The 15,245-nt window shown below is 38.7% G+C and overlaps 1 protein-coding gene across 3 annotated transcripts in view; it reads left to right on the top strand.

Annotated features, from left to right (window-relative positions):
• ALG9 (ALG9 alpha-1,2-mannosyltransferase) overlaps positions 1–14,999 on the top strand; it is an 89,625-nt gene extending 74,626 nt beyond the window's left edge. For all 3 annotated transcript variants that reach the window (XM_046638016.1, XM_046638015.1, XM_046638017.1), the window contains 2 exons: positions 11,368–11,486; positions 11,758–14,999. In XM_046638016.1, the coding sequence (XP_046493972.1) occupies positions 11,368–11,486; positions 11,758–11,795 (157 nt within the window). In that variant the 3' untranslated portion in view covers positions 11,796–14,999. The remainder of the gene's footprint in view (positions 1–11,367; positions 11,487–11,757) is intronic.
• Positions 15,000–15,245: the final 246 nt, after the last annotated feature.

Raw genomic sequence — 15,245 nt, 5'->3', positions numbered from 1 at the left:
AGCAGTTGGCATCATCAGAGGCCTTTGTTCTAAAAGTTCCTTGAGAGTTAGAACCACATCTCTTGTTGATTCTCTACAACTCATACATAGCACATAGTAGGATCTCAGAAAATATTTATCAATTGTTTGACGTATTTTGCCTTCTTAAAACTGGATTTATGCCAGAGTAAAAAGAAAAAGGAAAAAAACGGTGAAATATGGATTTCTTCAGAAGCATCTGATGCCCTTATTTGGTAAAATAAAGATTGTTGAGTGGCTGATTGGCTTCTGTTTCCTTTCTCCTGGAATGCTGCTTGTTAGAACCCAGGCATTACACTTTAAGGAAATCCAAAGGCCATGTGGAGAGAGGAGGCCCACATAAAGGGGGCCTGAAGGCCTTTAGTGTTAGCTGAACTCTCAGCCCATGACCAGCTGTGTGAGTATGGCCATTTTGAACACTCCAGCCAACACCAAGTGAAACAGAAAACCATCAGTCAATCACAGATTTGAAAGAAGTAAATTGTTTTTTTAAGGTGAAAAGAAAGAAAAAAAGATTGTTGAGTTATTTTATACTATACTCATTGTTCATTTCATCTCTATGCCAGAATCATCTACTTGATGTGGCCTCCAGTGCTGCTCACTATTTGTCACATAAAAGTAGCCCAAATGAGGGTCCAAAGAGCAGAGACAGACACCTTCTTGCACACTGTTTAGTATCTTCTCTACAGGAATGTTGGATGGAGCACATAGTACCTTCATACCGAAGTAGCTATAAGATGGAAAAAGACTAGTGAAGAGCATTTCCCCAGCAACCTTGGTGGGATTGAAGGTCAGAAAATGGCCCGTTGCCTAATACCAATTCTGTCTCAATTCCCTCATTTTGAATGTTGGCTAATGGTGACTGGTGAAAAGGTTATGATGTTATGTTGGATGATTGGCCAGGGCCCCAATCAGTGAAATGACTCACTCTGTACTCCAGTCTTGCAGTGCTGTGATTCCAATCGGTGCCTTACCAGACTTCCAAATCACACACAGTATGGATCTTTGGAGGTTGCTACCAAATAGTCAAAACTGTGAATGTATTCATTGAATGTCAAGGGTCTATTGGACATGCCTACTGACAGTAAAGTGTCGTTCTGGTCACATGGGTAATGATGATTCAGCAAATTTTGTGAAACTGAAACCTGGAGAGGTTACTTGACCTTTTGCATCAATATTTTCTTTGCTAACATGGATGCCTTCCGCATCTCACTTGTGCTTTAACATCCCGTGGGTGGCAGCAGCCTTCCCCATTCCCTGCCCCTCACCGTAGACTCCTACTTTACTCTGCCCCACCTGCTGGCTTTAGGACTGAATTGTTTGGAAAGAGAAGAGAAAGAAGAGCTTCATGTTATTTTTGATGTTTCTTTTTCCTTGTAGAAGATGAATATTGCCAGAAGCAAGAGAGGTAAACTAGATGCTCTGATTTAAGAGTCAGAGTATATTCATTCATTCATTCACAGAATAGGTATTGAGCACTTTCTGTGGCACTGTTCTAAAAGCTGGAGACACAGCAATTAGACAAAGTTCTGTCTTCTAGTGACAGTATAGTATTCTAGTGGAGTGTGACACAGAGCATGTAACTCCTGTGTCCATTTCTCCTTTTTGAAAAAGAGATAAATGTCACCTCTTCATTACTTACTGACTGTTAAAGTAATGTCCCTCACCCCATTTCCTGGTAAAGAATAGTCACATTTTTGCTGCATACCAGCTTTTTGAGCAGTTCTTAAATTGCTTGACATGGGACTATAGGTTGACTATGGCTAAGATTAAGTGTCCTCAGAGCTGAGGATTACTGTGAAAGGCCAGTTCTGTGCTGAGGATTGTAGAAAGTTTGTCACTGAAATGTGAACTAAGTGCGAGAGAGAGACAGGAACAGAGACAAAAAGAGGACTAGGTGGAAAAAGAGAACTGTCAGTGGGCTTATACTACAGGTTCACAGAGATATTAATGTTTGGATGGATGGATAGATAAAAATAAAAGAGAAAACCTGAGTACTAGAGTGTTTTCTTTTTAAAATGAAAAATTGACCCAGCATTTCCATTTGTGCCTATTGAACTGGCGACATCAGGGACTGGCAGCCAGTCTTCCATTGACGTCAACAAGAGCAGATTTAAATCTCCACAGCAGAATGCTCCCTGGCCCTGATAAATAGAGCTGGTAATTGAATTAGAAAACATGCTCAACCGTCAGCTAGTTATTCTATTCGGGCGATTGCTTTGTCCATGTCTGTTTCATCCTTGAATTGCTCCAGTGACTTTCTCACTAGGAGGGGAAGTATTTCAGTTTCCATGATAGAGGCACACATTTTGCTTCTTCCTAAATTATGCTGCCTGTGCTTCCCTAGGGCAATACTTTGGCATTTCACATTATTACAGACATTGTTGTACGAGTTTTGATAGGCATTCGTTTTATTCTAATTTGTGATTCAGTCTTGTCTTTGTTTCCATGTGTATGAATGCGTACGCACACGTTATTCCAATGCTCAACTGCTCTTTTCTTTCACAAAGGCAAATAACCAATTTGATTTCTCTTTTTCCAGCAACAATGTAATATAACAATTTAAAAGGCCCAGTCATGCTTAACATATTAAAGCTATTGATGGTAAAGAAATTAATCTAGAACAGTTACTATACTGTTAGAAATGAGGAATTCAAGCAACTTGTTCTTTTGGTTTTGAAAAAATGACACATCTTCCCATCCCAGCTCAGAGTTGTGTATATTGACTGTTTTCTCACTTCATCTTCTAGAAGAAATTAGTGTCTTTAGATGTTAAAGATAGGTAATGATGATAAAGATCACAAGTGGTATCTGCAGGAGAAAAGGAGGTTCATCTTCTAATAAGGATTTTTCCAGTACTAAGCTCTGATTATAGATTTTTCCTAGTTTTTCCTTGTATTTAGTCCCCAGAAATCTGGGAGTGGGAGTGCGAGGGACCGACAATAAATAAGTTAACCAACAAATAAATATAAAATTACAAATTGTGAAGAGTGTAGTGAAGAAACACACAGGGTACACTGAGAGAGATTAAGTGATAGAAATGGAAACCTAGCATTTCTTAGGATAGTTGGAAGACCTTTCAAAGATGACTTTTAAGATGAGGAGTAGAAAAATAAGATGGACTTAGTCATGAGAAAAACAGGATGGAAGAGTTCCAGACAGTGAGGGGAAAGCATATGCAAAGGCCCTAGGGAGGAAAGAACTTGTAATTTTGAGGAACTGAAAAGAGGATGGTGTGGTGGGAGTGTAACATGGGCAAAGAGGAAAATGGCACAAGGTGAGCTGGGACAAGTAAGCACGGGCTAGATCTCCTAGGGCTTTGTAGGCCATGAATAAGACTTGGGTTTTATTCAAGCCATTCTCTAGTTGCTTCTGAGTGGACAGAACATTTAACGTAAGATGTCCATGGATTTGGTTATAGATGGGCAAGTTGCTTATCATGCTTAGTGTGCCTTGGAATGTTGGATGGATAAAATAAAATACAGGCATACGTTGGAGATACTGCGGGTTCGGTTCCAGACAAATGCAATAAAGTGAATATCCCAATAAAGTGAGTCACACAGATTGTTTGGTTTTGCAGTGCATATAAAAGTTATGGTTACACTATACTGTAGCCTATTAGGTGCAATAGCATTATGTTTAAAAAAACAATGTACACGTCTTAATTAAAAAGTACTTTAGGGGCCAGCCCAGTGGTACAGCGGTCGGGTTTGCACATTTCATTTCGGCAGTCCGGGGTTCACCAGTTGGGATCCCTGGTGCAGACATGGCACCGCTTGGCGGGCCATGCTGTGGTAGGCGTCCCACATATAAAGTAGAGGAAGATGGGCATGGGTGTTAGCTCAGGGCCAGTCTTCCTCAGCAAAAAGAGGAGGATTATCAGCAGATGTTGGCTCAGGACTAATCTTCCTCCAAAAAAAAAAAGTACTTTAATGCTAAAAAAATGCTAACCGTTGGGGCTGGCCCCGTGGCCGAGTGGTTAAGTTTGCGCGCTCCGCTGCAGGTGGCCCAGTGTTTTGTCGGTTCGAATCCTGGGCGCGGACATGGCACTACTCATCAGACCACGCTGAGGCAGCATCTCACATGCCACAACTAGAAGGACCCACAACGAAGAATATACAACTATGTACCGGGGGGGCTTTGGGGAGAAAAAGGAAAAAATAAAATCTTAAAAAAAAAAAAAAAATGCTAACCATTACCTGAGCTTTCAGTGAGTTGTAATCTCTTTGCTGGTGGAGTGTCTTGCCTTGACATTGATGGCTTCTGACTGATCAAGGTGGTGGTTGCTGAAGGTTGGGGTGGCTGTGGCAGTTTTCTTAAAATAAGACAACAATGAAGTTTGCCACACAGATTGACTTTTCCTTTCACGAATGATTTCTCTGTAGTATGCAGTATTGTTTCATAGGATTTTACTCATAGTAGGACTTCTTTCACAATTGGAGTCAGTCCTCTCAAATCCTGCCACTGCTTTGTCGACTAAGTTTGCGTAATATTCTAAATCCTTTGTTGTCGTTTCAACAATCTTCACAGCATCTTCACCAGGAGTAGATTTCTATCTCAAGAAACCACTTTCTTTGCTCATCCATAAGAAGCAACTCCTCATCTATTAAAGTTTTATCATTAGATTGCAGGAATTTGGTCATATCTTCAAGCTCCACTTCTAATTCTAGTTCTCTTGTTTCTACTACATCTGCAGTTACTTCCTGCACTGAAATCGTGAACCCCTCAAAGTCATCCATGAGGGCTGGAATCAGCTTCTTCCAAACTCCTATTAATGTCAATATTTTGACTTCTCCCCATGAATTATGAATGTTCTTAATGGCATCTAGAATGGTGAATCCTTTCCAGAAGGTTTTCATTTTATTTTGTCCAGATCCATCAGAGGAATCACTATCTATGGCAGCTATAGCCTTACGAAATGTATTTCTTTTTTTTTTTTTCTTTTTTTTAAAGATTTTATTTTTTCCTTTTTCTCCCCAAAGTCCCTCCGGTACATAGTTGTTTATTCTTCGTTGTGGATCCTTCTAGTTGTGGCATGTGGTATGCTGCCTCAGCGTGGTTTGATGAGCAGTGCCGTGTCCGCACCCAGGATTCGAACCAACGAAACACTGGGCCGCCTGCAGCGGAGCACGTGAACTTAACCACTCGGCAACGGGGCCAGCCCTTACGAAATGTATTTCTTAAATAAAAAGACTTGAAAGTTGAAATTACCCCTTGATCCATAGGCTGCAGAATGGATGTTGTGTTCACAGGCACAAAAACAACATTCATCTCATTATACATCTCCATCAGAGCTCTTGGGTGACCAGGTGCATCATCAATGAGCAGTAATATTTTGAAAGGATTTTTTTTCCTAGGCAGTAGATCTCAACAGTGGGCTTAAAATTTTCAGTAAACTGTGTTGTAAACAGATATGCTCTGATCCAGGCTTTGTTGTGCCATTTACAGAGCACAGGCAGAGTAGATTTACCATAATTCTTAAGGGCCCTAGGATTTTCAGAATGGTAGGTAAGCATTGACTTCAATTTAAAGTCACCATCTTTATTAGCCCCTAACAAGAGAGTCAGTCTGTCCTTTGAAGCTTTGAAACCAGGCATTGACTTCTCCTCTCTAGCCATGAAAGTCCTAGATAGCATCTTCTTCCAATAAAGGCTGTTTGATCTACATTGATAATCTATTGTTTAGTGTAGCCATCTTCATTAATTATCTTAGCTAGATCTTCTGGTAACTTGTTGCAGCTTCTACATCAGCATTTACTGCTTCACCTTGCACTCTTGTGTTATAGAGATGGCTTCTTCCTTAAACCTCGTGACCCAACCTCTCCTAGCTTCATATTTTTCTTCTGCAGCTTCCTCACCTCTCTCAGCTTTCACAGAATTGAAGAGTGTTAGGGCCTTGTTGGGGATTAGGCTTTGCCTTAAGGGAATGTTATGGCTGGTTTGATCTTCTATCCAGACCACTAAAGCTTTCTCCATAGCAGCAATGAAGTTGTTTCATTTTTTTATCATTCATATGTTCACTGGAGTAGCACTTTTAATTTCCTTCAAGGACTTTTCCTTTGCATTCACAACTTGGCTAACTATTTGTCACAACAGCCCTAGCTTTCAGCCTGTGTTGGCTTTTGACATGCCTTCCTCACTAACCTTAATTATTTCTAGCTTTTGATTTAAAGTGAGAGACGCACGACTCTTCCTTCCACTTGAATGCTTAGAGGCCATTGTAGGATGATTAATTGGCCTAATTTCAATGTTGTTGTGTTTCAGGGAATAGGAAGGCCTGAGGAGAAGGAGAGAGATGGGGGAACGGCTGGTCAGTGGAGCAGTCAGAACACGCATGACATTTATTAAGTTTGCCATCTTATATGGATGTGGTTCGTGGCACCCCCAAATAATTACAATAGTAACATCATAGATCACTAAGCACAGATCATTATAACAAATATAATAATAAGGAAAAGTTTAAAATATTGCGAGAATTACCAAAATATGACACAGAGACAGAAAGTGAGCAAATGCTTTTGGAAAAATGACACTGACAGACTTGCTGGATTCAGGGTTGCCACAAATTTTCAGTGTATGAAAAACACAAAATCTGCAAAGTGCAGTAAAGTGAAGTGCAATAAAACGAGGTATGCCTGTAACATATAGTAAATGCTTCTTCCACATCTGTGCAACCTTCAGCATTCGTTCTCTCTTCTGAATGTGTTATCATTTTGCACTTCTGTATCAGCTGTTTAGTATCTGCTAAGTTACGGTTAAGTATCATTCATATTCTGTTTCTCCTAACTAGGTTATTAGCTCTTTGAGACAGAGGCTTTTGTGTCTTCAGGGCCAGCACACAAAGCCCTACATGTAATAAGCACATAGGTTTTTTTGTTTGTTTTAAGGATTTGAGATTTCCTTTATTTAAAAATTTTTCTACTGGTTTTTCAAAATTATTACAAGTTATATTTTTCCTACTTTTGTGTATGTTTGAAATTTTCTCTTATAACAAATGGAAAGTAGGTTGTAAAAAAATAAAGCAGCAATATAGTGTAAAGTACAAGATAAAAAGCCTCTGCTCTATCATAGGGACTGCATAATTTTGGTTTAATTGATACTGTACAGTTGGCTTTCCAAGTGGCTGTGCAGGTTTCCACTTTCACTGGCAGTATCTGTTTTCTAACTCCTCACCAGTGTTTGATACTGTCAGACTTTTTAACTTTTGCAAACCTGATTATTGAAAAATTATATCTAGATTTACATTTCACTGATTATTAGTAACATTAAACATTATTTCATATGTTTATTGGCCATTTACATTTCTTTTCTCTGTTCATATCCTTTTTCATTTTTCCTATTGACTTGTCTGTCGTCTTATTGATTGTAGGAACACTTTAAATATTCTAGATACTAATCCTCTGTGATATATATTGCAAATATTTTGTCCCAGTTTCCTTTATCTTTTTACCTTTGTTTCAACTTGCCTTTTGCATTAAAAAATAATGTGTAGTGGCCCTTCTTCCATTTCAGGGCAGTCAGTATTTTTGGTGATGATATGTCCCGTGTTAAGGCCCACGATAGTTTTCTGAAATGCTCTTTTAGACCTCCTTGGCATGATCTGTCAGCATAACAGGAAAAATAGTCATCACCATTTACTGTCTCAACTCAATAGACCCTTTTTGTTTTTTATATTTTTTAGTTATTTTATAAATAACTTATAAAAATAATAAGGGATAGTAAAAAAGCAGCTTTATTTGAAATTTTAATCATAATTTAGATGTAACAACTCTAAGTATTCCATACTCTCCTGGTTTTGAATATACATACATATATATTTATATACACACACACACATACACACACACATCTGAAATGGACACCTCTGAATGCAACTGACTGCTCGTCAGCTGTCATGCATGAACCTGGAATATATCCATCTTGAAAATACTGATTCCAGACTTCAGGTGTATCTCTAATAGGTTCTAGTTTATTACTTCTGGTTCTTCTTGGACTTACATCATCAAAATGCAAAACCTGAAGAATTTTTTGAAACCTTTAATGGCTCATAATTTTGTTGAAGAGAGTTCAGCTATCTTCTTTGTTCCAGAATTCAAACATTTTCTTTTTAGATTTATAAACACCAATTAAAATAATCCATCCACTGAATTTTTTTATTTCTTCATGATCTATATCCTTCTAGGCACCTTTGTATACTAATCTGCCTTTAGCATTTATCCACTTATGAAATATATCAAATAAAGTTTGGAACACAGACATCATAAAAGATGAAAGAATATGGTCATATGCCCTTTTAGCCTAACAGGATGGTCTAGGTTCTTACTGCACAAATATTGCATGATGAAGTCCCTCTTGTTGAATGACTGACTGACTGAGAATACCTTATTTCCTTTTTGTTCTTAGAGATATTTTGGTCGCTCATCAATTCTTGAGTTTGAGAAAATTCATCTAGTATATTGTTATCTGAAGACTCATAGTCTGAAATTTTGCTTATGTGATCAATTTCAACATCATCATTAGAGTCTTGAGTGCTGCTGTTTGTCTCTTTGCATTTATCTTCTGATTTGTCTAATAATCGTGAAATGTCTTGCTCTGTCAATTTTCTTCTTTTTGCTGTTTTGGGCAGGAAATTTAAAAATTCTGAATTCTCACCATGTTCAGTGAAAGCTAAAAGCAGACTACAAAGATAATGTCTCAAGTTTTTATACATTATTGAAAGATGATGCAGTCCTTTGAATAATGCAGTAAGAAAATTAAAGGATAATGCAATAGTGATTAGTTATTTCACTTTTGCATTGTCGTTTTTGGTGATTTTATCATTCTTCCTTTTTCTTATTATTTTAGTCTTTTTTTAAAAAAAGCATAGTTGTAAATAATCCAAGATATAGAAAAAAATAAGACCACTGAGATCCTATAGTAGAGGTTAAATTTATAAAAAGTTGCAATCATATGGTAATTACAAGATAGAATGAGTTTTATTCCTTTTTTTTTTTTTTTTTTAAGTTTGGCCCTGAACTAACGTCTGTTGCCAATCTTTTTTTCTTCTTCTTCTTCTCCCCAAATCCCCCCAGTACATAGTTGTATATTCTAGTTGTAGGTCCTTCTAGTTCTTCTGTGTGAGATGCCACCTCAGCATGGCTTGATGAGCAGTGCTAGGTCTGCACCCAGGATCCAAACTGGTGAAACCCTGGGCCCCAGAAGCAGAGGCTAAAGTTCGCCAAAGAGCGACCTTAAGCATTCGGCCACAGGGCCCGCCCCTCTGTTTTTCAAAATAAGTATAATTCTTCTTTGTTCTTTGGAAGACTCTAGAAATAATAAAATTATGAAATAATAACCTTCCCAAATAGTAAGGAATTGTTCCAAAAAGAAAGTAAAGAGCTAAAATTGGCCCCAGTGGACCTAATGTTTTACCAAGGACTGAATTGACAGGAAATATATACTGACTATATTAATGAAGCTTTTATTGTGGAGTCAACTGGAATGGAAATGATGCTTAATTAGTTTTAGCCTTTCTTTACTACACTTAAGCACACGAGTTTCCTGCTGTTTACTGCTTTCTGTTCTGACCTTCCCCTTATTTCTGCAGCATAGACAGAAAGAATAAATTAACTTTTTGACTTGAGGTAGATGCTTCCTCCTCCTGTTCATTTTGTTTGCAGGAGCCCTACTTTATCTCGTGTCTCTCTTCTAAGCCTCTTTTCTCTATCAAAGCCCTTGAGCTGTTAGCTGTTGAAGTGAAGTGCATCTCTGTTGAGCACAGAGCATGCCAGCGCCCCAGTTGGGAAGAATCTCTAAGAGGTGTGTATGCCAAGCACGATATCATTGTGTGCAGGCATTGCAGGAGTCTGCCAAACCCAGAGGTAGGCTGCCAGTACAAATGCCACGTTGACATGACATTTACAAGTTTAGAGTCTGGAAAAGGACTGGCAATGGAACACCCTTCAGCTGCCTCATTTAGGGTGGCAGTAACTGGGCCAACTTTTGATTTTTAGACTGAAGTCACAGTCAAAAAGTAATACTTCATATAGAATTTGCCACTTTTTCTAGGAAGCGATGAATCCTGTTAGCCTGTTCCTAGAATGCATGATAAACCATAGTGGTTAAGAATGCAGAATCTAGAATCAAATCTGGATTTGAATAAGGACTCTTATCGCTTATTGTGTGACCCTAAGCAAGTTACTTAGTTGATGTAAGCCTCAGTTTCCCATCTATAAAATAGGGATAATAATATCACTTCCCTCATGGGGTTATTGGATGGATTAAATATTATCTTTAAAAGTGTAAACACTTTTCCCAGTGCCTGTCTGATACTGTGTTCAGTAAATGTGGTATCTTTTACATTCTTCAGAAATGTGAGAAATTCAGATTTTTCAGCTGTTCCTATATTTTAGTAAGAAGCAGATGTATTATAACCTACCAGGGACATGTCACGACATGAGCTTGTGTATAGACTCTCTCTTTGACTCAAGAATTGCCGGAACACTGTGCATAGGAAGCCCAGGACATAGTTTTCTTTACCTCTCTAGGAAAACTTAGAGTTGGTGTCAGGGTCTTTTGAGCCCTTGGCATCTCTACAATTTCTTAGATGCAGAAGCCATTTGGGTGTTAAGAATTTATTTCAGTAATAGCAGTCCTTTATTGACCTGGAACTTTTCTCTGACATATTCTAATGCAAAGTGAAAACCTAGAGCTATTTTGAAGGATATACTGTGGCTTATTATGGAGACTGTCTTTTTGGTGTGGATAACAAGGTACTTGATTTTGATTAGTTCTTCTATCGTGATCTAATAGTTAAATAACAGACTTTTCTGTGCTACTTATATAAAATATAATCCTCACCATTTGTTGTTAGTGCTGTTGAATCAATTCCAACTCCTAGTGACCCTGTGTACAACATAGCTGACACCCTGCCCGGTCTTTTTACGCCATTCTCATGTCTTCCAGCGCTATGTCAGACAGTGCTCTGCTGCTATTCATAGAATTTTCATGGCCAGTTTTTCAGAAGTGGGTGGCCAGGTCCTTCTTCCTAGTCCATCTTAGTCTGGAAGCTCCACTGAAACCTGTCCACCATGTGTGTCAGGTATTTGAAATCCTGGTGGCATAGCTTTCAGCATCACAGCAACACGCAGCTGCCATAGTATGGTAGCCAACAGGCCAGTGGTGTGGTTCCCTGACTGGGAAACAAACCCAGGCTGCGGCAGAAAGCACCAAATCTTAACCACTAGACCACCAGGGCTGGCTATCGTCACCATAGTGCTAAGTTTATTTCCTTTAATCATTTTCAATACCATTAGTAAATTCTCTTAAATAATAAAATTCTGTCTTTTCTTTTTTTTACCTTGTTTTTCAGATCTTCAAAGCTGTTGCGGGCATTCTATGTCCCCTTCCTGTCAGATCAGTATACAGTATATGCAAACTACTCCATCCTCAAGCCCCGGAAAGCAAAGCAAATCAGAAAGAAAAGTGGAGGTTAGCAACACGCCTGTGGGCCCAAAGGACAACCATCCTGTTAACAGGACTCCCTCCAAGTCTTGCCTGTAGCATTTGTAATAAAGGCCATCTGACATGAATACTGGAATCTGGGTGCTTTGGGCTAGTCAAAGTCAGTCTTGTTCACTTCTTGCCTGTGTCTCTGTTCTGCATGTAAGCTTTTTGCAACTAGGCAGAAAAAGGCCCTAAAGTCTAGGTAGATATATTATTCCACATCTCATTGTTTTTCTTCTGTTCAATTATTTACTAGACCGGAGAAGAGCAGAACCAGCTTACAGGAAGAATTGAAAATCCCCAAACTGGATGGCTGTGTTAAGCTGTTCTCCACACTCTGGCCTGGCATCCAAGAACTACAAGCCTCTCTTGGGCCATATGGGCTTCTCCACCAAAGCTGTTTGGCAGCTCCTAGCAGACCTTCTTGTTCAAATCCTAATGCTGAAAATGAGCACAGCCTAGTTGCCAACCTATATGTCCTTTTCACCTCCAGCAAGACTAAGCTTTTCTACCGCACTTCACAGGACTAGGACCCTGTCCTAGAGCTATCTCAGGAAAAAGGCAACCATTTGAGGAACTGTGACCTAATTTCGTTACGTAGGATGCCTCTTATTTTCATTTTATTCCTTTACAACAAACTCTAACTGTATGTTTGTTTGGTTTTTTTAAGTTTTAGCATGCAATATTTCTTGAATTCAAGACTTCCCTGTATAAAGGTATCAACAGACCAGACTATAACTGTACAGGATATATTTGGAGAAAACTAATTCTATCAATTGATAGATTTAGATGACATCACATTTTTAATTAATTTATTCTGAGGCCATTTCTGAAGAAATTAAGAATTTCCCCTTTTTAACAACCCTTGTGAAAAAGATAAGTGTATATTTATAGCGCCTGTTTTTGAATTCTATTTATTGCAAAGCACATCCTGCATGGGGCACGGCTAGTCAAGTAGGCAATAATAAGGACCTAATTAAAGTGTAATAAGTATATACTATTACTTTACCTTTACATACAGTATTTCATAGTTTACAAAGCTCTTTCACATTATTTCATTTGATCTTTACAGTCACAACGTGAGGTGGACAAGGCAAGTGCTTTTGTCCCCATTTTACAGATGAAGAAACTGAGACTATAAGGGGAGGTAAAGTGACTTGCCCAAGGTCACACAGCCAGTAGTAGTGCTAGGACTAGGACCTAGGTTGCCTAATCTCATCTATTGCTCTTCCATACTTCCTCACTTGACTATGGAAACACTACTTGAAAGAATGATGAGGTTGGCCAGAGACCTGATTGATAATGTAACTTTCTATTTTAAGGAAGAATTTTATCTGTATTTCTTTCAGTTCTTTGGAGCCTCTGGTCTGCCTGTTGGTCAGACCATCACAGCAGTGCTCCGTGATACAGCCAGCCTGTGGCAGGAAAGTAGTGCTTATGTTTGGAGATCATGCTCCTTTGCAGCCACACAGGATCCCATATCAGTTCCATTTCTGTAGTCAATCTGGGGTCACATTATAGGTGCCTTATTTCCCTAAGGGTAATTGTGTCTAGGATCTGCAAATAGGATGAATCTATTTTTCAGAGTTTCCATCTTTCATTTTTCAAAGAGAAGGGCATTTCAATAGGAACTGATCCCAAGAGAGGAGAAAACAAGTGATAAGGGAAGAAATGGCAAGTTCCCATATAAAAAGTCTCCTCTTTAGGATCCCCTGTAAGGGAGTATCTGGGATGGGGTTGAGGCACTGGAGAGGCAATAAATCTAGACAGTATAGAATGATAACTAGAGTGATTATAGACTGGGGTCCCATTTGCTGCATTAAAGATTTGTGGCATGTAATTCTCAATACTTGATTACTGTTTTCCAGGGCAAATATTGGCACATGTGGTCTCACTACAGGACAGAGAATTTTCAGTGAAATATCTTGCCATACCTGCAGTAATAGTGTATTGTCTCCTACAGTGGGTGAGGTCTTCTACTTTCTGCAGAGGTCAATAAGAGAGTCCAGTAATGGAGGTCCATGATGAGTGGCTTTTTTTCTAATCAAAGTGGTACAGTGCTGATCTATTTTATCATCTTGCATGTTAAAAAAAATCCTTCTGAGCAAGAGCTTACTGTAATATAGCACAAAACAGGTCACGATTGATCCAGGGATTCCTTAGGAATATCAGTTCCTATCCCTTTTAAAACGTGATTTTGTTTTTTTCTGTTCTATGTATATTTTTAGTGAGAGCACAATAAATTGCAGAACACTGTGCCAAATGCTATAGATGAAGGATATGAAAGTGAATTGTTTTTGTTGTGAAGGTGTTTTTCATGGGATACTGTTTAAGGACATTTAAAAATCTCCATCTCAGCAATACAGGGAGATTAGCTTTGCCTGGGAAAAAGAGTTTTCAAAACACCTGGTCAGAGTAGCATTTCTCCTCCAGAGAATCAGTGTTCCTCGTGAGCTGACTGCTCTGCTCACTGAAAGGATAAAGTATCTGAGGTACTTATTTCTCCCTAGATTGTTGAGTATTTGTAATAACCTTTGATGATGGAGCTGAGTGAGGGTGTGGGTGTACTTGGCAATTCCAGGGCCCTCTGATCTCTAGATCTTAAGCAACCTTATCTGAACCCCAGATCTTATGACACTGAGTCCCATTATTGAAGCAGACTGTGTAGTAGGCATCTATTATCAAAGTTTACCTGTTACCCAGTAGGTGTCATCTGATAAGAAAGAAGACCAGTGGTTTTAATCTCTTGGGATAATCACAGAAAATTGAAGCCCATACTCTTTATTACTGAAGTCAAGATTAGAAACAGACTCTTTGTTTTAAATCAAGGTGGTTCTTGATCCCAACCGTTAATTTGGGTCATTTTTCCTAGTTTGGAGTTGTGGAAAAGAACCTTCAAAACCCCATGTGATTCTGCAGCATTAGATCTGGAGTGACCATTTGGGCAAAGCACCCATGGCAGTCCTTTATTGTGTTTTGCATTTCATGGGATTTATTGCAATTAGAATTCATTGTGATTATGCTGTCTTCTGCCCAGTATCCGGCAGCTCTGCTTTTAATTTGGTTAATTTTATTTTCTCTGAAGAGACAAAAGAGGCACAATTTAATCTTTGCCTCCACAGGCATGTTGAAGTTCATGTGTTAATTCATTCTTGCGCTGCTATGTTAAATACCTTGGGTAAATGGATAAATGGACATGTGCTTAGCTTTAATTTTTTTGCAACAGAAAGATCAGACTTCTGTATGGCATTGTTGGGTTTCAGAGGCTCTCTAGTGTTTTGGTAAATCTAAATGAAAGTTGCCTTTAATTTTTCCAATATATATAACCATGTGATTCATGCTGCAGATGAAATCGGGAAGCAGTACAGTATGGAAGCAAGAGTATTGCCCAGTTCATTTGTCTTCCTGATCCTTGTACTTTATTTCATGTGTCAGTGTTTACATTACATACTTGTGTTTTCTGTGAAAGAAAAAGTTTAATAAATCTTGGCAGTCTGATTTTCCTTTTCTTAAGGTGATATTTTCTCTTTTGCTTTCAGCTTTTAGATCTTTGGTGGAGATTGGAAACTGAAGGAGCTCAACTCTTTCCATCTCCCCTCCTCCCACCCTTCAGCGTATAGACCTGCCTTTGATAGGCCAAATAGCCCAGAATGTTTATTCTGAAAACTCAAGGAAGAAGTCTTTGGGAAACCCAGTGAGGGTTAGTTTTATTTTACTTGTGGAAAAACTAAGCGCAGTAGGACT

The sequence above is a fragment of the Equus quagga genome, chromosome 14 (assembly GCF_021613505.1).
Source record: "Equus quagga isolate Etosha38 chromosome 14, UCLA_HA_Equagga_1.0, whole genome shotgun sequence".
In the NCBI taxonomy this organism is placed as follows: domain Eukaryota; kingdom Metazoa; phylum Chordata; class Mammalia; order Perissodactyla; family Equidae; genus Equus; species Equus quagga.
This window is presented reverse-complemented; position numbering and strand designations above follow the sequence as displayed.